The 24,884-nt window shown below is 38.8% G+C and overlaps 1 protein-coding gene across 3 annotated transcripts; it reads left to right on the forward strand.

The window, feature by feature from the left end:
• The first annotated feature begins 4,337 nt into the window (after positions 1-4,337).
• LOC131317750 (uncharacterized) lies at positions 4,338-23,784 on the forward strand. Of its 3 annotated transcripts, none has more exons than XM_058347355.1 (19): positions 4,338-4,795; positions 6,716-7,358; positions 7,453-7,541; positions 7,654-7,752; positions 9,235-9,940; positions 10,091-11,176; positions 13,923-14,040; positions 14,367-16,177; positions 17,922-18,060; positions 18,193-18,316; positions 18,399-18,482; positions 19,199-19,666; positions 19,875-19,970; positions 20,636-20,800; positions 20,891-21,070; positions 21,399-21,512; positions 21,607-21,789; positions 22,936-22,980; positions 23,487-23,784. In XM_058347355.1, exons 1-19 carry the CDS (start codon positions 4,679-4,681, stop codon positions 23,619-23,621), a joined length of 6,402 nt encoding a protein of 2,133 aa, XP_058203338.1. In that variant the 5' UTR covers positions 4,338-4,678; the 3' UTR covers positions 23,622-23,784. The 3 variants fall into 3 exon arrangements, with proteins under 3 accessions (XP_058203338.1, XP_058203339.1, XP_058203340.1); XM_058347356.1 differs by having other exon boundaries at positions 17,952-18,060; XM_058347357.1 differs by having other exon boundaries at positions 4,339-4,795; positions 13,959-14,040.
• The last annotated feature ends 1,100 nt before the right edge of the window (positions 23,785-24,884 follow it).

The following is a 24,884-nucleotide window of genomic DNA, read 5'->3' on the forward strand; positions in this document are numbered from 1 at the left end:
AATTGTGTACTCACAATTTATGTCGATTAGCGGTTGAGAGCAGATACCAACATTGTTAGACCAGATCAATGCTAAAAAAATGTGGTATTCCCAGACAAGAGTTCCCTCCTATTTGTAGTATGGGAAAAAAGCCTTTGTGGTAAACTGCCCTGTTGGCATCTCATGAGGTTAGGGTTCGAGTTCCATTGTGGACGTTTGGAATTCAGAATTATGGATAACCTTTAATTCACTGTGGACTAACCTACTGACTCCCCACTGATGGGTGAACCCAGTGCACGAGACTCCTGCCATTTGCGGGGTCTAGGAAAGGGTTGATGCTCCGTTGGCATCTCCTTAGCCAGGGTTCGAGCCCCGTCGTGGGCATCTGAATTCAGGGCTACGAATAATTTGAAATTTACTGTGGACTAACCTACTAGCTGCCCGCTAATGAATTTGAAAATCTTGATAGTGCAGCCCGCACTACAGGAGTTGTAGGGCGATCGATCCGACCGTTTATTTTGACGCTGATGGCTCGGATTTAATTCAAACTCCTATTGATCCGAGCCGTCCATTGGTCGAATTAAAATTCGAGCCGTTTATCAATGGACGGTCGGATCAGCCGCCTTACAAAACTCTTGTGCCCCGCTAACCCCATTGATGTATATATACTGAAAAAACTAAAAACTGCCCCCTGTAACCAAACAAGACACAGTGGTGGACCAACTTTTTCTTCCAACCGCTACCTACCAATCATCAGAGAGCACGTGACAGCGCCTCGAATGTCCCACTTCGGGATGCCGAGATTTACTTCAGGACAACGCGGACTATGAATGACGTTTTGTGTTCCTCCAATCATATCTATGCAACGTCAAAAAAATCATCATGCTCATCATAGGTGTGTCTATGAATCTATGACTTAAAAAGTACTCCTAACATTTTGGAAAATTGATTTTTCGACTCCACCTTCTTTGTATAATGCATTATATAAAATTTGTCTTTCAATATTTGTGTCGTGTGTAATTTTAATTAATAAATGACAAATTTCAGAGTGGATTTATAAGAGAGCGAGTGAAGTGAAAGAATCATTACCCAAATATTTATGCTGGATCTAGGATCAACAAAAGTAATTAAAAAATTGAGAAAAATTTATAAACCAACTTAAAATTTTCACTAGAGAAGATAGATTCCGGACTTAATGCCCAAAAAAAATAAATCATTCTTTTCATTTTATTGTTGCTAGCTCTCATCAAGGTGAATTGAGATAATGTTGGATGCTAAATATCTCGAAAGTTAGAGAATTGTACTCCCAAAAGAAGCCAAATAGTCGGGCTTTTATTAGTCAAACTTTGTTGCTAAAAAGTCAATTTTCATATTCCATCATCGGATTGAACGCGAATTTTATCAGTCAATATAACTTGCTACTAATGATTTTTTCCCGAACAATTGACTGTTTCAAACAAATTTTAATGAACTTGTTCTTCTTTTGATTTCTCTAAATTAGTAAAAATTTCACTCATACGAAGAATATACGTCAACCCTTTTAAACTCCTTTAAAAAATTTAACAATCGCAAAATCCATGAACAAAATTACTTCAAATAACTTTGACAATTTGGCTAATTTTTTAAGGGTAGTGATTTTCACACTACAATAATTTTTTATAATCACGCACGTATATTTTTTCCTTCTTGTAGTATGAAAATTTATAAGGTTACCATTTCAACTTTGAAAGTGGATACAATTTAAGATTAATCTTGTAAAGAAACAATCAACGTGGAGATCTAATCTATTACTCTTTTAAAGAGAAAAACAATCAACATGGAGATCTATTTGAGGAGAAATTTTTCAGTGCCGAGCAGGTACCACGTGGTGCCCGTTCGGTGCATCCGAGCCGTCCATTTCGATTTTGGACGGCTCTAATTTGGAGAGAAAAAAAGGAAAGAGAAAGAGAAGGGATGAGAGGAGAGAGAATATTTCAATCTGAACCATCCAAAAATACATTGGACTACTCAAAAGTGCCGAGCGAACATCACGTGGAATATACCGATCGGCACTGAAAAATTTATCCTATTTATAGACATTCCGAATCCATAGTTGGCTCCGCGAGATCGTTTACTTACTCTGAGAGGCACCTGATTTTTACTCGGTGGGCCCACATTTCCAGGTGTCCATTATGTCTTGTGACGCCACAGTCTCTTTGTCTGAAACCCTTCACCTTTTCCAAGCTAGTTTTCCACTATCAAGCTGTGACCACAATCGACGGCCTAGATCTCTCGACCGTGGTCCCTACACTCCCATTTTGTTCATCGGACGCTCCTTATACGTCAAAATTCTCGTTCCGGTCAGCTTGTCACGAAGTACTCTCTCTCTCTCTAGGGGCGCGAATCCCTTCCAGTCTTCTACCATCCAATTTAATTTACTGTAGTTTCCAGCCATTTGTGGGCCTTTTCTGGGTACACAATATTAATCGGAACCGTTCACATTTTATACCTAGTTGAGAACATTGGCCAAGTTGAAAATTACATTGATTGAATACTGTTTGATATAATTTCAAAATGAATTAATCTTGCAAACAATGGATTGCAACTGATTTTGAACATTTATCCTAAGATTTATGCACATAAAAATCCTATCAAATAGTATTCGATGGAAAGAAACATTTGACATGACCAATGTTCATAACAAGCTCTAAAAGCTCAACGGTTTTGATCATTGTTATGGGCCTAGAAAAGGCTCACAAATGACCGAAATTTAACCAGACTGAAGGATACATTAAGACTAGACGAGATCTCATCCCCTATATCTCTCCCGGCCTAGGCTGGCCCGTTTAAGGTCAAAATATATGCAAATTTAGTGGTCCTTCTATTTTCGTACTATCTATTAATGGTCATGTATTTCATTTTGGCATATCCCAAAATGTTTTGTCCTCCAACCAAAAGTGTGTCAATTTTACACAAACTATCCCTCGTTAGTAATTAATTGTCAATTGATTACTGCTATATGTACATAGTGCATGCCCGTGCCTGAAGGCACGGCGCAACACATTTCGATTATACGCTTGGCGATAGGGGAGAGAGAGAGGGAAATAGATGTGCTGGTCCTGTAATGATTTGATCACATTGTTACGTAGGGAAAGGGATGTGCTGGTTTCTGTAGTGATGTGAACAAACAATATCATTCAAAAAAAAGAGGAACAAAGTCAACAACAATTAAACTCCCAATTTTAAAATACATATGTTATCCTAGTAAAGCTTTTAAAAATACATATGTAATGCACATACCATATATATATGGGTTTTGTGGGATCCATCTTTGGGTCGCACAAAGATGATTCGAACCGCCTATTATTTCTAAAACAATTATTTATGGAGCCCGGAAAAAAATCAGTTCAATCCAATATCGCTAAGGAATTTTTAGGAGCGAAACTGAGTAGTTCAGTAGTTTCGCCCTCACAAATTCAGAAAAAATCTTTATCGATATCGGGTTGAGCTGATTTTTTACAATGTTTCATAAAAAAATATTTTAACATCTTTGTGAGACCCGAGGTGGGCCCCACAAAATTCATATGTACATGGTATGTACAAACTCATATGCATCTATAGCTTTATGTAATTGAAAACACTCCATCCGTTTTTATTTTTAAATCCCTCGTCGTATTATAACTGAATTAAGAATTGATTATATTTTTTAATTAGTAATACTTTTTATATGCAATATAAATCTTGTTTGATATATCTCAATTTATTCTTTTAAATAATGTTGTCAAAATCACTTAAAATATTATTGATTACAATATATAACTAAATAAACAGTGACACTAACTCTAAAAAAAGACTAATAAATTATGGCGGAGGAAGTAATTTTCCATGAAGGGGATAAGGGGTAAAATTGAAAATCTAATCAAACTTTCTACAGATACATGCATTAATTGCATGTTCCCTTAAGAAATTGGATTCCCCACGAATAATACGGACATGGAGAGTTGTACTTAGGGCCCATTTGGGAGCCTAATTATTTTTGCATTTTACAGTCTGAATTATGAGTTTTTGATTTTCAATTGTGGTTAGGGTAGATTATGAATCCGGTAAAATATTTGGGAGATATGCGCATAATAGATTTGGCAACAATGTAATATTTGGGAGGATAATACTCAAAATTATGAATGAATATTTTGAGGATAATGCGAGCATAATTAGTACGTAAAATGAATTGGAACTCTTGTAATGTTCGATTATTGATTGAGATTTAAAAAAAAAAAAATAGTGATAGTCTTTTGTTTGTAAAAATGCACAGATAAATAAATAAATAGCCTAATTATTATTTTTTATTTTGTGATCATAGATGGCCTCATTTTTTGTACTCCCTTTATAGCCCCGAAAAATCAGGCCCGGCCGGCCCGGTCCTGCTCTCCCACCCTCTCTCTCTTCAGTCACTTCTCATCGTCACTCACTCACCTCACTAGTCACTCCTGACTGCTCTGTTCAACGCGCGCGCTCTCTCTCTCTCTCTCTCTCTACATGTCTCACTCTCCTGTACGCGTCGCCGATGTATGTCCCATTTGCTCCGTCTCCCCTTTCTCTGATTCTGTGATCATAACCTAGGGTTCCTCCATTATCAGATTCGTTTTCTCTATATCTGTGCGATTAAATGTTTCCACCGCTTTTGATCGAGAAAGGTTAGCAGGGGTTAGCCGTTTGAGACATGGATAATCCTAATTGGCAGGCGAAATGTAGTCCGACGTGGCAGTCTCTGATGCAGCAGCCGTCGATGGATTCGGCGTCGCCTCAACTTCAGCCTCATGAGCCTCGTAATAATCAGGTAAATCTTCTACTTGATGCTTCTAATTAGGTAGCTTGTGAATAATGCTGTATCTCTTGTTCATTAGTGGAAATATGTTTTTTTTTATGCATTCTTGTTTTTATTATCTGTTCTTGTCTTAAATGTTAATGCAACGAACCGAGCTGCTCGCAAGCAGGCAGCTTGTGGCTCGGCTAGTTTAGTAATAGAGCCGAGCCCAAATTTTAGGCTTGTTTACGAAACGAGCTGAGCTCAACTCTCAAAAGCTCGGCTTGGCTGGGTTCGCAAAAGCTCGGCTTGTTTTATAGGCCTGGTTCATTTAAAGAGGCTCGTTAGGAAAATTATTTTAGGCTCGGCTTGTTTACAAGCGAGCCGAGCTCGAGTTTTGGGCTGGTTTAGTAAACGAGCAAACACTATAAAGCTCAGCTTGGCCCAGCCCATTTGTAAGCCCTGTCCCGAAAAAAGAAGAATGATTTTTGCCCTCCACCTTTTTATAAATGTAATGAAAATTTTCTTTTAGTGCTCGTGTTGCATGAAATTTGAGTGCTAAAGAAAAAATTTTGGTGTGCATTTTTAAGAGTGTGGAGTGAGAAAATCATTGCCGAATATAGCTGTCCTTGTTGGAAAGTAACGGGCGAAAGTTGAAGAGTTTACTCTTTTACTGTTCCCTTTTGAAGTAATTACTACCGTAGTATTTACTAGCAATAGTAAAAGGCAATGATGATATTTTTAGAGGACTTAAAAGGGTAAAAAGGGTAAGTAAAGATATGACAAGTGCAATGATGATGTTTACTTAATAAGTTGGAATCAAAAGGGAACAACAAACGAGGACAAAGGGAGTAGTTAAAACCGGAGCTTCGTGGGAGTGGGGGATCGCCAATTGTATTGGTATGAGGAAAGGGAACATGTTATTGATTACAAATTTGTAATGTGCTTCTTTTACGGGTAAGGCATTGGATGAAAATAAGATCTGTAGTATTTTTTACTCTTCAATTATGTGTATGAATCAAATTAAGGAGGGTAAAGGCCACTTTTAAATATTTTATCTTGCCAAAACTTCATTCTCTGTAGATTTTTAGTTTATTCTATTCGACTTTTTTTGAAAAGCTTGAATTAACTGTGTCGGGACAAACATGTAGTACATCTCACTATGTGCACTCCACAATGTAATTTGCCGATGGGCAATACGTTGTAACATTTATGTGCACTCCACAATGTAATTCGCTGATGGGCAATATGTTGACTAAATGTTACACCTGGAACGTTCCATATTGCCATATCCCTTCTGGTCTTGCCACATCCTCTACGACCTCCTATTCAATTGGTTTGTGCTCCATGTTCTCCAACTTTCTTCACAACTTGTATTAACCTCCAGAATCGAATCAGGCATGCCATGTATCAGCCACATGTAATCAGAGTATTAGCATATCTCACAGACTTTCTGCATTGCTGAAGTTGGAAAACAGAACAACCAGGTCTTTGGCTTCTGAAAAGCGTTTCTTGATTGTGGTTGTAACTATAGAACGTGGACAATGATGTCCGCTTTCTTCCAGGATGTAATAAAAGACCTTTCCTTGTATGAGATTCATGGGTAATATTCACTAATATGAAGGAAGGAACTGGTCCCATCCCATGAGCAATTCCACATTGTAAACCCTTGCAATAATCTCTAGACAAGATAGGTAATTCATTTGAAATTAAATTGTACACGGATATTGTTGCAGGAGTAATCTCAGAAAATTGAAAGTTAGCTAGCTAGGCAGGATGCTCCCCCAAACACTCTTGTTTTGTGAATGTGCAAGTACATGATGGTTGTTGTTTCTTTGGTTGAAGTTTGCAATGACAAGCATATTGTTAGTGAAAAGATACAAGGCGTCGCACATGTCGACAAAATATGATGTATTAGGATTCTAATTTTTTATCCTCATCTTTTCTATATAGGTGCGGAATACAGGTATGCTTTTTTATCCACATGTATCGCAAGAATCAAGCCCTTCAGCCCACACAATAATACGTGAATCCATGGTTCCCAAGTCATCAAATATACGTCCCCATAACTCAAACCATGCCGATCTGGGAAATTCATTTTTGTCACTTCTTTCTGGGCCACCATCGTTGTTGCAACGTGATTTACAGCAATTTTCAAGTCCAGGGGCAGTCGTTAAAGTTCCTGTTAGTAGTAATATTTTCACAGTCAGTGCTGCTGGAAGTGGAGTTTCCCTTGCTTGTAACGGGATTTTTTCACAACCCCCTAGCATTGAAAATCCAAGAAGTGGAGCAGATCAGTTCCCAGTTGTTGCATCCAGGTATGGCAACAGCTTTAGTTTGCTGGATGTTCTTCAGGGTGGAAACGTTAATCATCAGAGTTCAGAGCCTGTGAAGGCAGCCGTCTGTCTCTCTGATGCCAGAAATGAGAAAGTATGGGATTTTTCTTCTCTGAGTCGACACTCTGCCAATACTGGGAAGCCACATAGCAAAACTACTCAGGCAGCACAAAAAGCTCCATTAGAGATTAACTGTTCTACTTCTCCTTGTTCGTATACTCTCCCCCCTGGCTGCCCTCGAGTGTTTTGTTTGGGTGCAAGTAAGTGCTCAAAACTTGAAAGCTGTTGTGAGTTTAGTGACTCTGTTCGTGTGATATGTTCTTCTGTTCTAATAAGTCGGTTTTGATTGTTGAGGTGGGGATTTGCTGCGCAGTGATACTGGACTACTTGGTGTTGTTTGCTCATGCCATGGATTACGTATGTCTATCTCTAAATTCTGTCAGGTAATTTTCACATAAATATCATTTGGTCTGAAGTAATTCCTATCTGAATTATTGACGGCACTTCAATGTGTATTTGTGTTTGAAGCTGGTTCTAACTTCACTAACTGTGCAGCATTCAGGTGTGTGTGATGTTAACCCTGGGGCTGCTGTTCATATGGACAGCGGTGAGACCATAGCTCAGTGGCGAAAGCTTTACTTCCATAAATTTGGGGTAATACGTACAATACCTTAAAGTGCTTCATTTTCCTTATCGCTGGATAGGTTTCAGAATAATAGCGATGAGTGTATTTTGTCGATAGAAACAGGTCAATTTGGGCACAGGTGATTATTCTTACCTTCATCCTGCATTGCTGGCATGTGATGGTACACTTCTGGATCAGATGGGTTTGTTGTAACTGGCCATGCCATTCCATTATGTAGCTATTAGTAAAATGTCAGTCCCAGACAAACATAATAGAAACGGTGTTAAAATTTGATTTATTGATTTATTTTGGAGTCCTTGTTTAGACTATCAATGGCTTTGATTTATTTTTCCCAAATCACATCTGATCGTCCCATGGAAGTGAATGCTATGTAGCTTCAGCAGTCAGTGACTTATTGCAGTGGTCTTTTCTTTTTCTTTTTTCCTCTCTCTCTCTCTCTCTCTCTCTCTCTCTCTTGGGGGTTTGGGGGGGGGGGGGTGTGTGTGTGAATTACTTCTCTCTTGCCAACCTTTTTGGAAAATTTGGGATTTTGGGGCATGTTTCCTGAGTATTAGATTTGGGTCCCATTTTCGTGAACTGGATTGAATTTCTGACCTTGAACATGACCTGCAAGGGTGCAGGTTAGTTGTTGAACTAAACCCGTAGGATTTTATTTGATTTTTCTGCAGTTTATGCTGGTTTATTTATCCCTTTTCTCCTTGGTTCACTGTTTTTTGACAGCAATAATTTCATCTGTGAGTTTTTAATAATTGGTAAGAGTGGTTCTCTGATGGAAATTGTCAATAATGGAGAATGTTTGGTGGGATAGCCTGGTGATATCTGATGGCTTACTGATTGGATGTTTAACTTTTTGGTAAAGAGTTGCCCCGGCCTGGTCACTGACTCTCTGCGACCCCCTTTGCAAGGCGGCACGCCTCGTCTGGAAGTTACGGGGCTATTTTGCTAAGCTCCTTAGAGACCCTTACACCCCTAGCTCTACTTCGGGGGAATATGGTGGGTTTTGGTTCTTACCTAAAAGTGTTGAAATGGAAAGCGTGAGATCTTACGATTTGCTGATACCGATGTGATGCATGAATGTATTTATGCGTAAAGAGAAGGGTTTTAGGTTATATGAGGACAAGAAGATGATTATCTAAAATGTGAGGCAGCTGGGCTTGGGGGTGGGTTCTTTGACTTTCTTTGCTTTCTCAACTCTTTTCTCCCTTCAAGAATGAGAGTGAGGACTTTCTTGGTTGCTAACCTATTTAGGATTATTGTATACTATGTTAGTGTGGAGACGTGCTTGTGCCAGCACATTTGCTAGGCACATAGTGACAATTTGAATTCCCAAGAAAATATGTATTCTGGAAATTTTGTTTTATGTGATATAGTGACCGATATATTTCACTTAGCACGCCTCTTTTTATTTGGTATTGAATACTGTAATTGTTATTGGCATGTGCTGAAGAACAAGGAACTCTGGGTGGTGATGTTTTTTTCTGATGCTTTAGATTAGGGTTCCAGAAGATCACAATGGATGGGATTGGCCTGAAGGATTCTCAACCACTGCTGGTACAGTGAAACACAGTGTGACGGCATCCAACATGCCCAAAATGTCTGACCTGTCTAATGTGGCTGGTTCCCGTGGAGGTTTAGTAGAACATAGACAGCCTCAACACAATGGTGCACTTTTTAAGAACCATAATACTGGTCAGAAATCGGTTAATGAGGTTTCATATGTTGGAAAACAAAGGAATGCTCAAGATGGTTACAATGTTCTTCACAAGGGCTTAATTGGTGCTTCACAGAGCAATTTCCCTTCTGTAGTAAATAACCAGATTATGGGCTTCCATTCATCTGGATGTTCAACAGTGTCTGAGTTTATTGGCACAAGGGGCCCATATGATGGTTGTCATTCCGTTTCTGCTTGCGCTGATTCAAACTCAAAGAGTGGACAACCATTCATTTCCTACAAAAAGTTACAGAACTCAAAATCCCACGGTAATGATTCTGACATCAGCAAACTTTACAATTTGAAGAAGGGGAATACTGTGGACATAGATGCAGTTTCCTCAGGCATTGAGCTGAAACTTGGGCAACCATCTCCCCAGAGCCAGACTTTGGGAACTTCTGTTTTGCCAGCCTTTACTTCTCATCCATTTGACAGGCATGGTGATCCCCGGAAATCTCTTTTGCCAGAGCAGCTGATTCATAACAGTGGGTGAAGTGCTGTTTCCTATATTATCATTTTCTTTACCAGATTGTTTGGCCATAAAAGACCTTTGTTTTATCCCTTTCTGTTGGGGGTGGGTGGGGGTTGCAAATCGCTGTTTTAAGTGATTATTTTTCGTTTTATCAATGCATCAGGTAATTCCAGGGGAATGCAGGAACACTGTCAATATCTTCAGCATGCTGCTGGCTCATCTAATACCTGTGGGAGAAGAGGACAAAGCCGCTTGAACCTCGTGAGCCAATCATCTGGAATCAACAATGCTAGAGATGCTATTGGCACAGGGGAATTGAATGGTGATGCAGATAGATGTTCGATGTTACTTACACAATGTAAAACGTCTACCGAGGGAAGGATATATTCTAAAGCTTCTGGTGGTACGATGGATAACTGTCATGTTATTCCTGGGGCATTGCATTGTGAATCTCATATTGCCAAACGCGACTCAACAAGTTCTTCATGGACGAGAGGCTTTGCATCAGGTCAACTAACCGTCAATAAATTGGGTCTTCAGGGCCACGGTGGCAAGGCTAAAGAGGCAGCTTTTGCTGCTGATAGCCTGCGCGTTGCAACTGAACCAAACTTTGAGTTTCGCACAAAGCATAGGGAAAGTTCAACTACTTGTGATGGAGCTGGTTGTCATAGTTGTTTAGTGGTACATGACAAGAGTTCTCATCTGTACAAGTTCTCTGGACGGCCACATGGTGCTTTAGATCCCAGAAATCCTTTGAACCAATCAGGAAAAACTCATTGCCTTGGGTTTCATGGACATTTGGATCACGTTTTCCAACAATCCACAAGTTCACCTGTGGATTCTGGATTAATGTTGCCTTTCCCAGCTATCTCGCTAGGATTTTCGTCATCAACTTCAACCTCTGTATCAAATACTGCTCCTGCACTGACAATCAAAGAGGGCAATGGTGTATACCCCTATACACTGGACGAGAATTCGAGAATGCTTGCATTTCGGCATATTTTTGAGTTATCTAATCAAGTACATGACAATGCTTCTCTTGGAACAGAGCAGTGTCAAGGGGTACCCAACAGCACTTGCAGGGATAATATACACTGTTCTATTGTCGATCCATCTTCATCTAAAGAAGACCGGTGTGGTCTTGGGGCAACCAGCAAACAAGTTGCTCCTGAAGTTGCCTTTCGAGCACTCCAATCTGGTTTTACTTGTTGGATGGATGGTGATGCTGAAAATCTAGTCCCTACATCAGGTATGCATGGTTATTTTTTTCTTTTTTTTATTCTTCCAATATTATCCTTGATCAGTGATGCAATATATTGAGGTTTGCATTGAACTAGCTGTTTATGGATTTCTTGGGCTAGGCTTGGGCTTGTTATATATCAATTGAAATCTTGAGTCTTAAGCTTCATGCTTCTTTAGTAAATGTGATGAGGTTGAACAGGACCAAGATCAACATTTCGGGCTTGTGAAACTTGCATGGGTATGTGTAAAGAGTAAAGTGGCGGAAGTCTCAAAACCCATAAAAGATTATGGGGAAGTTTCTGTTGGACTTGTCCCACATCGCTCATCTAAGCCACCCAAACTTGGTTAATAAATTCTAGAGGTTACTCCACTTATAGTCAATTGGTTTTAGGTTGGAACCCTCCAAGAAATCTAACATGGTATCAGAGCTAGGTCTTGGGTGGCCTCACCTCTCGTGGAAAAGTCTCTGTCATCTCTGTCGCCCGAGTCAGTCAGTTAGCTCCTGGTCTGTCACCTCCACGTGCATCCGGGCTGCACGTGAGGGGGAGTGTTAGACTTGTCCCACATCGCTCATCTAAGCCACCCAAGCTTGGTTAATAAATTCTAGAGGCTACTCCACCTATAGCCAATTGGTTTTAGGTTGGAACCCTCCAAGAAATCTAACAGTTTCTTCTTAGTTTTTTCCTGTGGCATCCGAAACCATTGGATCATAATACTTCTAGCTGCTATGAAGCAAAGAGCATTTTTGATGCAGCAGAAGCTAATGAAACACGAACTACTAAATCGAGTCCGAAATCCGTTGATTCGTAACGAATACCTGGAGATCGAAATCCTTCTCTAAACCTGTTTAGTCAAAGAATACCCAGGAATAAAGGCATCAAACACTTTGTTGATTCCATAGAATACCAAAGAATTTGGCATAAACGAGAACACTCTTTATAATTTCATTAATCATCAAAAACTACATAGCCCTAAGGCTTACAACTCATTTTATAGTAGGAGAAACCCTACAATTGCAAGATTCCTAACAAAATAACTAAAACAAAAATAAGGAACTTTATATTCTTTTTTAAATAATATAATATTTTCATTCTGCATCATTTTCCCGGGCTCGAGAAAACTCGTCCTCGAGTTTCAATTGCTTCAAATAATCTTGCTTGTCGAAACTTGTCTGCATCAATTTTATACTTTAAGTTGATCTTTTCGAACTTGAATTCTAACAAGGAGTCTTCAAACGCAAATGAAGGAATATCAGTAAATCCCATAAAATTTCCACAAACTATATATTCACTTTGTTTCTTGCAGAGTCCAAATATTTGAACACCTAACCACGTGTATGTTGGGTTACTTCTAGATGAAACTTTAAATTTCAATTGCGACGGCGCCGAAATTGTAGTATCCAACACAAAATGCAGATGATCATTTTTAGGCAAAACGATCCCATACTCCACATCATTGAATGGTTCCTCATCAAAAAATAGGCGGCTTACTCCAATCCACAATTGGATCCAGAATAATATTGGACGTGAATGGCCACCGAACTGTACCCTTCTCTATAAAGGAGCACAAATTCAGTGGGTAGTAGTTAGGTTGATTGTCAACGATCAAGGTGGCCCTCTTAATCAACGGATTTCGGACTCGATTAAATAGTTCCGTTACTTAATTAGCTTCCGCTGCTTCAGTTGGTATTAGAGCTTAAGTTCAATTCCGGATTATGGCGCGACAAGTAGTTTGTTATGATCGTTATGCTGTTGCTGAAAACAAAGGTGATGAGGCTGCATGGGGTGCACAACTAGGGGAACGATTTCAATGGGTCAAGGATACGAATACCCGGAAATCAAAATCCTTCTCTAAACCTGTTTAGTCAAAGAATACCCAAGAATAAAGACATCAAACACTTTGTTGAATCCGTAGAATACCAAAGAATTTGGCATAAAAGATAACACTCTTTATAATTTCATTAATCATAAAAACTACATAGCCCTAAGGCTTACAACTCATTTTATAGTAGGAGAAACCCTACACACTAGGAAATAATGAAAAATGAAACTAAATTAACTTAATTGAAAACTAAATAAGGTAGAACACTTATTTCTATAATTGCAAGATTCCTAACAAAATAACTAAAACAAAAATAAGGAACTTTATATTCTTTTTTTAAATAATATAATATTTTCATTCTGCATCAATTTTGAAGAAGACCAACAATGAAACCAGCATCCTATGATGTGGGCTGTTCTGCACCTTCTTGATCACTCTGAAACGTCTTCATCCTTTTCAATTCTTCCTTTTCTTTGTTTGTTCGTTTACTTACGCTTGTTTCCAGAGAAGCCGCAATATTAAAATGACTAGCTTAATCCCTTACTCTTCCTTTTTTTTTTTTGGGTTTTGTTTTGTTAAAACACCCATGAGAATGTTGTTTGCATTGTCCCATTCTGAAATAAACACACCCTGGCATTAGGTTTTCCAGGTTTACATTTCAAGTTTTTATCCTTTTCTTTTAGTTATAGGGTTTTAGCACTCAGATTTCGATTGTAGTTGCAATAATAACCAAGCTGAGCTTGAATACAAGGCTCTGAGTTTGTTCGAGTTTGAGCTGAGCTTGAACACAACCTCATCCTAAGTGAGCCAATCCTGAAAGAGAGTAGTACTGGGCTCCTCTAATCGTGTTTGTTGTCCTAAATATTTAGGTTTTTGAGTTCTGTACCTGTGTTGTTCCACATAACGTTTATGATGATTTTATGTGCTGCTAGGTCTGAGTAAGTGCAGTTTCTCTACTTTCTTGGCAGGGACATTATTGGATGGAAAAGCTATTGAAATGCAGTGCCAGCTGTCTTGCGATATGCATCGAAATGAGCATCCTGTGGGAAGGTAATAGATAGTTTTTAATTTTATTGTGATGTAAAATATTTTGCTTTGAAAGAAACAGAATCACAGGTCAGTTCACAGCGATGTGGGACTTCGCTTCACGACAACAGATCCAAATAGCTCTTTACTTGGGCGGTTGGAATCTAGTTACTTATCCAAAGAAAGGATAAAAGAGAGGCGTTTAGAGTTAAAAGAATGCTCCTGTTGTTTCCTTATTCTGCACCTACAGATAATCATTTGCATAAGTATTGCCAACATAATGATTTGGGATTGATGGGCTAACCTCTTTTTGTCCACCCTAAGTTTGTGAAACTGTGTCCATGTTTCAGATCTGGAAGAATAGAAAATGACATCAATCCTTCAGATAAATGTGGGAAATGTTTTCAAAGAGTTCCAGTTGCATATGTCCCAGGAAAGTGTGTTTGTACTGCCCACACAAGTTCTTTAGGTGGAAATTGTGATTCCAAAGATGAGAACTTCTTCAGTGCCCTTAAAGAATGGAGTGGAAGTATCAACGGCATGGCCTCTATACTCCTTGATCGGAAATTGGAAAGAAACTCTACTTTCTCGAAGGAGAAAGCTGTTTCCATTGATAAAAGTGGCAACACAGATGGCCAGGTCAAGAAGAAAGTTGAATGTCATGCTTTTCAGTGGAGAGATGTTCCAAACAAGGCAACAAAGATGCACAACTTGACATGCAATCACAGGTCAGCTAATTTATTAGACAGGAGGGAAAATGTTGGGGACCAAGTTGCTGAAGCTGCTGCTACTGCTAAGCGCTTTGACACCTCTGCTCAAGATGCTGCTTCCCTGAAAGAGCGAGAAAAGTCTAATATTTCTTCAGGATGTTCTGCTGCTGCTGTCACTCAGGCATCAGTCAAGTTTGATAGCTTGGATTCTTCTACTGTTGGTGGAGACGAATATACAAAAAATCTTGTAGTGGACGAAGGATCAGGCATTGATAAATGCTGGTCATCCGATGATCCACCTGACAGTGGAAGAAGTTCTGAAATCTTTGGATTTACCCGTAATATCAGCTCAGCCTGTGAAGGATCCTCCAAACTGTTACCTGATCAATCTTCTCGTAGTCTTATTGATGAGCTTAGGCTCAGGGACTCGTTCATATCGAAGAATGTTCGAAATAAAGTCAATAAAGGGCTTTCTTCGATTCATGACAAGACCAATCGGACAGAGACCTTTGAGAAGGCCTATAAATCTGCAAAGAGAGAAAGACCAACGAAACAGAAGAGGCTAGATGTGTCATTTCCCCCCGCTGGTATAGACAATGATAATTGGCACTTCGTTTCGGCCAAAGATATGCAGATGCGGCTTCAACCTGACAAAGGAAGATCCCACAATTGTGGTTGTTCCGCTGGGCCTAATTTCAAGCAGAGGCCTGGTTTGACCAAAACAAATGATAGAAGAGAATTGCACGGGCTTTATAATGACTGTGAGGGGGAAAATGCTCAGATTCCATTAGACACTGAGGATGGTTGTCTTGAAATTCCTGAAATCTCTGGTAGAAAAAGGTTCAGATCCGGTCAAACTGCTCCTACTACTAAGAAGCTGCAGGTGGAAGAACCAAATTGCGCTGATACTGGGATCCATGCAAAGTGCAAATCACCAGAATTTAAGAAAAGCTCTTCTAGCAAGCAGTTGGGTATATGCAAAGGGCAGGTGAGACCTGTTGTATGTGGGATGTATGGTGCTATTTCTGGTGGTGATTCATTCAGACCTCCAAAAATTGCATCTCTCAGAAAAATTCTTGAATCAACCAGAAGATATACAGATGCAGAAAATGACAAATTGCTAAAAACGTGCACAAAGAAATCAAAGAAGAGATGTATTAGAGGAAGCAGTGGATGCATTGGCAAATTTTTTAATTTCAAGGACAGAGACATTGAAGGTCATGGCGACACAATAAGTAGTAAGCTGGTTCCTGATGATTCTGTGAAAGAAACAGACTCTGGTTTCTTCCCTTTGGGCAAAGAACACGCTGATGTACATAATTCGATGGAGGAAAAAAGAGACGATGGAAGCGAGGAAGATGAGAGGATTCTCGACACTGGTATTAGCACTCTGTTGAAGCCAAAATGCAAGGAAATACGCAAGCGAAGCCTTTATGAGCTGTCAATTAAAGGTACCTCTACAATCATTAGCTTCTCTTGCACATCGGTGGGGATTCAAATACCTTGTTTTAAGGTTACAATAGAATGAGCAAAGGAAAAAGGTTTTTAAGTCTCTTTTATAATTTACCTTTTGCAAGAACCCCCTTTGTCTTGCCTAACTGTGGCTCTAAATTCCAAAAAAACTGAATAAAGGAATAGGAAAGTACTCTTGAATTGGACCTGATATGTGTTTTTAAAATGTTGCAAAAGGGTACTGAGAACTTCTGAATGCCGTACCTGATATGGTACCGTTTTTATTATTGGTACAGTACATACCGGTACCGGGTAATTTTGGATACTGTTTCAGATTTATCGCTATTATCAATTAATGTATATGTGTAAAACAATTATATGTGCATATATGTGAAATATGAAATAATAAGGGAAGTATGTGTAAATAATAAAGGGAGTCTAGTATGTGTAAATAATAAAGGGAGTCTAGTAGTAGAAAAACTCAAATTTTCCCAGGAAAAGCAAACCCATAACAGTTGCATTGGAAGAATAAAATTTTGCGGCTGTCAAATCTGTTGCATAGCTCATCATGTTCCACCTATATACACGAAATCGCTACTGTGTGTTTGTCATGTAAAGGCAGCACCTTTTTGTCATTTTAAACGCAGAACACTGGTACTTTTCTCCTGTTTGTACATTTAGTTGCCGGTACGGAAAATGACTGAAAATTTCCGATACGGCCGGAATTACCCAATATTTTACACGGAACGAGACTTGAAGAGGTTGTTACTGTTTTTGTCCAAACTGGTACGTACCAGACGAAACAGTATGGTTTTAACACCTCTTTTTTTTTTTGGTACATGGTTTTAACACCTCTGGTACTGAGTAATATTTGGTTGAACCGTTTTACTTTAAACCAGAGCGTAATGAGTTATGAATAACGACTGAACCCTTGTATTTCTTGTTAGATTGTTATTATCTTTGGTTGTTCCTTTTAGTATGAGGCTTAGCTAGGGTATTCTAGTAATTTTCTTTCTTCTTTGCATAATAATATAACTACTTGTGTGGAGAGATGCCTAGGTTAGTGTCTCTGGATCTTTTAACCTAATCTCTCTCTCTCTCTCTCTCTCATCATCTTTTAAGCCCTAAATCTAGACTTGTCAAGGTAACTTGGTATCAGAGTGGACTGATTAACCCTCTAATGTCTTCTCACTGTGTTTGAGTAATATTAAAAGTATAACCATAATTCTTACTATTAAAGCATGATGTAATAATATAGTATTAAAGTATGACATTGTAATCTTTCCCCTTCATGGTCTCCAACAAAGTGGGTTTTTTCTTATTCCACAAGATTGCAAATTAGTATTAGAATGTGAACAGTAATATTACACTGACCGCCTGTTGTTTGCAAGACTTTCGTATATTGTTCAGCCTGCTTACATGCTAGCTTTGGCAATGCGTTGACTCACCAAGTGACTGCCCATCTACTTTGGGCCAGCTGAATCCTGTTGCAGGTAGCTTTGGCACCTTAGATGAACTAGTCTCCTTGGAAGAATGTTGACTAGAATATTGGTTAAACTCACTGATATCTCTCTCTCTGGCTTTCTGTATTCTGTTTGAGGACCTGAGGCGTGGGGAAGTCCACAATATACTTGTTTGAAACACTGATCAGTCAATTACCATTTCTTAAAGAAATTTGTATCACAATTAACCCCTTCTGTTTTACCCTGAGTATATATTAATGAGTTTTTTCCCCATCACCAGAGAAGGAATCAAGCTTTGTGGGTGTTTCAGATATTAAGACCCCAAAATGTCAACCGCAAATAAAGTGCAGAAATATGGGAAATTTTTTGAACAGTGCTGAAGATGGTAAACTTCGTGCTGATGGATTATGCACGGCTAAGTAAGCAATGCATATAGACTCTTGATTTAATTTTCACTTTGAACTCTTGGATAGTGCTAGAAGCCTTGGCTTCTTGCATGAACTGCTGTAGTTTAACGATGAAGCTGTTTAACATTTATGGCTGCACTTCAGATCTGATGAGGAGCACCAGTGGCAGTCCTCTATTTCACAGTCAGATGCATTCTGCTGTGTCTGTGGAAGTTCAAATAAAAATGACATCAATTGTTTATTGGAGTGCAGTCGATGCTTAATCAGGGTATGTATCATGTTTTGCTTGACTTCTTTCCTAGTTTCTCCTGTTGTAATCTGGTAAGCCTCACTAGTGTTATCATAAATAGGTGCATCAGGCTTGCTATGGTGTTTCCAAAGTGCCCAGAGGTCGTTGGTGTTGTAGGCCATGCAGGACAAGCTCCAAAAGCATTGTAAGTAGTTTATTCTCTTATCGCAAGTTCTTCTTCTTCTTTGCGTTCTTTTGATAGCATCATGGTCGTTCTTCTGGTTTAATTTTTGTTTTACAAGAGTGTCATTTTGGGCCATGGTGTTTGAATATTTGCGTGGTTGAATTTTGCATCCAACAGAAGAAATTTTGTTCTTTCATAGGTTGTAACTGTTTTCTATTAGTTTACCCGAACAAAATCTGGCAGTTAAGAATGTTTATATGTCATTTTTGCTCGTCTTGTTCCAGATTCTTCAATATTATGATGGTCCATATGTAATTTAGTAGTTTACGAGGGCAATTTTATTATATGCCATTTCTATCTGTCAAGACTAGTATAACTTGAATGGATAGGCAGTTGTGCTAGAGTTTGGCACTCAAGATGTGTACAAATAGGATCATCTCGTAGGGTGCCATATCAGGGAAACAGGAGATGCCTGCAACCTGGGTTGTAGGAAAGCCTTGTCTTTACAAATGTAGCTGTCCTGATTGTATGGACTTCTGTGACTTCTCTCTTTACATTTTGTAGTGACAGATTCTTCACATTCGGGCTAAAATGTTTCTGTACTGAACTTATTGTTACCATTTCTTGGTGTAAATATCAACCTACGGTTTCTTGTCTTGTCTTGTCTTATTTTTTTTTTTACCCTTTGTCTCTTGTGCTTATCTTATTCAGCAGTACTAAGCTTATGTGGCATGCAGGTTTGTGTTCTCTGTGGTTATGGAGGTGGAGCTATGACTCGGGCACTGCGGAGTCGTAGCATTGTGAAAAGCCTTTTGAAAACTTGGAATATTGTCACAGAATTTGGGCCCAAGGATGCAGTTTCTCCTTCGGAAATTTTGGAGGACAAGTTCAGCATGTTGAGTCCCTCAACGTCTGCACTTGAGAGGGATTCATTTCCTATCATCAGACCTATACCTAGTGAACCCTCTTCTGCAGTGGTTTGGAAAATGGATCTGCAGAAGCAATTGGAGTGCGTTAAGAATTCATCTTGTTCTTCTGACAACTTGAATGTCCTCAACAGCATAACAGCTGGAGTTGTTGATTCCACCGTTAAGCAGTGGATTCATATGGTTTGTGGGCTCTGGACACCAGGAACACGCTGCCCCAATGTTGACACCATGAGTGCTTTTGATGTATCTGGTGCTTCTCATCCTAAAGCAGATGTGGTGAGTATTTCCTGACAATCCGTCATGGTATGGTATATGGTCCGTTATAAGTTACAACTTACAACTAATTTGACCTGAAACATTTTCAAAAGTTTTAAAATCAATAACTGAAATCTCCTTTTGGAATATGAAAATGCGGCTTGTCATGGTTTCCTGTTTCTATATAGTGAAAGACTAATGTTTTCTGCTTTCCTGTTCTTATTTCCAGGTTTGTTCCTTGTGTAACCGGCCAGGTGGTTCTTGTATTCAGTGCCGAGTAAGGGATTGCTCTGTACATTTTCATCCTTGGTGTGCTCACCAGAAGGTTTAATTCTTTCCATGCTCAACTTCAGTTGGCTAGTTATTTACTCGTTGCTATATATGCACGCTTTTATGGTCACTTTCCATTAATCAAGAGCTTCAGTTCCCCAGAAACAATCCATTCAACCCCACCCCCTCCACTTCACCAAAAAAAAAAGAAGAAGTTCGTCTTAGGAATTAATCACTCCCCTTGTAAATTTACATGCTATCCTGTGGCATGTGTTTCTTTATACGCAATTTGCTATCTTCGTACTTCCATTGAATAAGCCTCTGTGAAGTTATGTTTCCAAGTGTCGGCCTGACGGTATTACTACAATGGTGCAATTAGCTATACAGCACATCAGCTCTTCTAGATACATTATGTTTTCAAATGCTTGGGATGTATGATTAGCATATGATTTAGAAGATTCCGCTAGGCGCTAGGAATGCTGCGACATATACATTTTTGAAACATTCTGAAGTTGCCTATGTGCGTAGACAAACTCATATCTGAGCAGGACCGTGACTGAATGTTAGCTACACATTTTGCCAAAATGACACTCAACACGCAAACTTAACAGGGTGGTGATTGTTATAGATGAGACATTGGAATGGCTATTTCTGTAATAGAAGAACAGGTTGTCATCTTAATCTGTCTGCTTTAGTCACTTTTGGTTGTATTGGATCCAGGGCTTACTGCAAAGTGAGGTTGAAGGTGTTGATAATGAGAACGTCGGTTTTTATGGGAGGTGTATGCTTCATGCATCATACAACCAGTGTGAAACAGATGGTGATCCTATCGGCACTGAAACTGGCCATCCTGGAGACAAAGAATATAGCTGCGCACGAACAGAGGTATTATGTCCACTAACTAAGATATCTTGCACATTCACGTACGAGAGAACCAAGGGTTCTGTACTAACTTTATTTTGTTCTTTCAATTAGGGTTACAAAGGTCGTAAACGGGAAGGCTTTCGTCATAACCATCCGATCCTCTCTAAAGGCAGTGGTGGATGTGCTGTTCCACAAGAGCAGCTGAATGCATGGCATCACATTAATAAGCAAAAGCCAAGCCCTAAAGGACTTGCAAAGCTGCCAACTTCAGATGTTGAGTATGATTGTCGGGTATCTTCAAGCAACCTCTGGATATTCAGTGTGCTCCACTTGAGCAATGCCTCCCTCCATCCCATTTATTTGTCATTTTTTGGTTGTGATGGTACTTAGTTTGGTCAACAAATATTGTGTTTCTAAACCTTCCAAAACCAAGTAAATGATAAATATGTACTACGATATTTGGAGAAGCCCAAAATAGTGAAAATAGAAAAACATATGGGGGTGGAGGGAGTATTTCTAATGCTTATGCAATCTATGCCAACTTAATTTCTTTCAAAATATAAATGCAAAGAGTTTTGTTTTTGCTGATCTAGTATGTGGTTTTTTCTATCACTTGCAGAAAGAATATGCTCGGTATAAACAGTCAAAAGGTTGGAAATATTTGGTAGTGTACAAGTCAGGCATACATGCTCTTGGTCTCTACACATCCCAGTTCATTTCCCGTGGTGCAATGGTTAGATTTGTTTCAATGCTACAGGTTCAAAAAGCTTTCTTGTTTTAGTGAGCTAATTTAAAGCTCTTAACGTCTTCTGGAATTCCTGTTTCAGGTGGTGGAGTATGTTGGTGAAATCGTGGGGCTCCGCGTGGCTGATAAAAGAGAGAGCGAGTATCAGTCTGGAAGAAAACTTCAGTACAAGAGTGCTTGCTATTTCTTTAGGATAGATAAAGAACACATTATTGATGCCACTCGGCAGGGAGGGATTGCTCGTTTTGTCAACCATTCATGCCTGGTAACTCTCTCTTCCAAATATATGTAACAGACGGTTTTGTAGAAGTATGAATTCCTTTCTTCCATCTGTTGGTAATAGAATCTACAAGATGCACCTCATAGGTATTACACATGGGTAAGATGTAGAACTTAGTTTTCATGGGTAATGACCTACTTAACATGGACCCCGGGTTGGGAATTGGGTGTGGAAATATAGCAAAGGGTTGGATAGTTCAAATCTAGACATGAACCTATGGATCCAAATATGGAAGCGGGTACCGGAATACACTAATTAATTATTACTAATATCTTATGTCATATGAATGAGTCAGAAAATTGGTAAAAGCTTTTTTATATGAAATTATTTGACCACAAATATGGATAAGCCAATTAGGGCTCCAAAGTCGAAACTCTTCAATAAGTTGTTAGCCTATGAGCATTATTGGACTCCCCTTACTTCTGTTATATAACTGCCTGAGTTACAAAAGAAATATTTAATGTGTGCTATAACTGCCTATGTAGTTGCTGAGCAAAAAAAAAAAAAAAACTGCCTATGTAGCCAGCAGGTGATAATGCATGTCCGATGCCTATCCTACAACCACATATATCGTATATCATTGTCAACACCGGTACTTTGCCCAAAATGGAGAATGTATGTAGTATAGACAATGATCGTTATCATTAACACTTGTAGCACTTTTCTCAATTAAACTTGCTTTTAAGTATTTTGGATAGTCTAATAGCAAAGTTTCAGTGTGAAACAGATGCATCAGTTTAAGAGACGAGGCAAATGTTTTGGTGCTCCCTGCTACTTGTCCCTTTGGAGAATTCTTACTTTTTAAGACATGTAACAATTGCATTTATATTCAAATTTAAAGGCATAGATTTCAATATTGCCCCTTTATTTTCAGTTTCCAAGTCATTCCTTGTTATTTGTGAGGGATAGTTTTGGAAAACTGGAAATTGATACTTTGACTTTTCCAAGAGCCAAAGTGGACTCCGAATTGGGGAAATCTTGAAATGGAAGATGGACCAAGAATATGGGGATGTCATTGTCTTTCTCTCCAAAGCTATTTTTCTGCTGTTATTTGCCCTTTTTAATAGCTTCCTCCAATTTTCTTGGACTCACACTTTTTCTTTTTTCTCTAATGACAAATTACATGACCAGCCAAACTGCGTTGCTAAAGTGATTTCTGTGAGGAACGGAAAGAAGGTAAAGTCTCATTTCGTAAACCTCAGTATCCATCCATGTTCTATTTCGTAGGATACAGTATCTTTTTTTTGGTAAATAGGATACATTATCTTTGTTTGCATATTAAGGAAAACGTCCTTATTACTCTATTTGTTGAAAGTTGGTCCACGTGTAAGACACGATGATTTGCCTCTGAAAATACTTCCAGAATCTTTGAGTCCTTCACCAGAGTGATATGCTCACAACTGAGGTTTATTATTCTGTAAAGCATTACCAATGAGGCTCAAGTATCCATTATCCAAATCGTAATTCTGAATCAGCGCCCACAAGCAACCTTATTACCGTCGACAAATTATAATACTACCAGATATCGCGGGAATATAGTTTCCTTTGTTGGAAGTGCAACACATTTCTTTTTTGAGGAGACCCGGAATGGGTTTTTCAAATGACTATCATTCTTTCTTTAAGTTGCATTCCTCCCTGTGTAGTTAACAAGAGCAAATTGCTGAACGGTTTCTCTGGCGCAGGTTGTCTTTTTTGCAGAGCGAGACATATACCCTGGAGAAGAGATCACTTATGACTACCATTTTAACCACGAGGACGAAGGGGAAAAAATTCCCTGTTTTTGTAATTCAAAAAATTGCAGGCGTTATCTGAACTAAGCATAGCTGGTGACCAGTGTATTCCTTGAATGGGAGACTCAGAAGGAATACTGATCATTTTTCAGAAGGAATACAGACCCTATAGTGGTGTAAAGAATGGGCTTGTTGTATCTGCATATGTTGTAAATCTGGGCTTATAATATAATTCGGCTATTTATATAAATGGGCCTTGTAGTGGACGTTGAAATTGGTTTTGCAGGCATTATCAAGGTGAGTGTAAGCTAGTCTCGAGATACGAAAAATGATAAAAAAAAAAAAAAAAAACTATAAATTGGCTAATTTTACTTCCCCGGTACAGGACTTGCGTGCGCAACTGTTTGTCCTTCGAGGAACTACGTGGGAGAACCAAAACTGGAGCAAGTGCACTCTAAAGACCTCTTTAAATGTTTTTACTCTTCCTTAGGCTAAAGAGACCTATTTTACCAGCAAATTAGTTTTTGACCTATCTTTTGGAGTGTATTGTTTGAAATAAAAATTTCAAGTGTCATTTCTCACTTGAATCTTAAACGCATAATTAATTCGTCAACATTATTCCTCTTCAAGCTTCAATATTTTTTACTTTTCTTTGACTTTGGAGACCTACTTTAGTAGCAATGGATGTGTCAAGTTTTGATTATAAAAGGTAAGCAAATAGCTATGGTTGAAGGGCGTAAAAATACTAGGCCAAAAACTGCGTTTCGGGGGGGTTTAACATTCCCATTTTCTGAACAATATCCTCCATTTTGGGTACAGTTTTGAGTCGTGGTCAAGGCAGTTGCAGAATTTCCGCATAGGTGATGAAAATGAGAATAATTTTGTTCAGCCACTTTCAAAGAGGGTGAAAATTACACTTATTGTAATTGGTGAAAATTGTGAGTCGCACCACGAACTAACTCATTATCACCAAAAATTGTATTGATTCGGTGGACCATACACAATTTTCTCCAATCACAGTGAGGATAATGTTCACTCAAATTATTCTTGATGGAAATGTATGGAATTAATTTTGGAGTATATTTTTATTCTTCAAATTATCATCACTTTTTCTACTTCGTCCTTAAAAGGGCAAAACCACTCATTTCGTCTTTGAACTATTCAAATTCCACCCATTTAAGTCCAATTAGTCCTTTAATGAGTTCAAATTCCACCCCTCCTTTAATGAACAAATTAGTCCTTTAATGAGTCAAATTAGTCCTTAATGCATAATAGAGCCCGTTCCAGAAACGAAATAAGAACTTATTTTTTGTGTAATAAGAAGGCTTGTTCCTGAAAATAAGAAGGCTG

Source organism: Rhododendron vialii, chromosome 2a (assembly GCF_030253575.1).
Source record: "Rhododendron vialii isolate Sample 1 chromosome 2a, ASM3025357v1".
In the NCBI taxonomy this organism is placed as follows: Eukaryota; Viridiplantae; Streptophyta; class Magnoliopsida; order Ericales; family Ericaceae; genus Rhododendron; species Rhododendron vialii.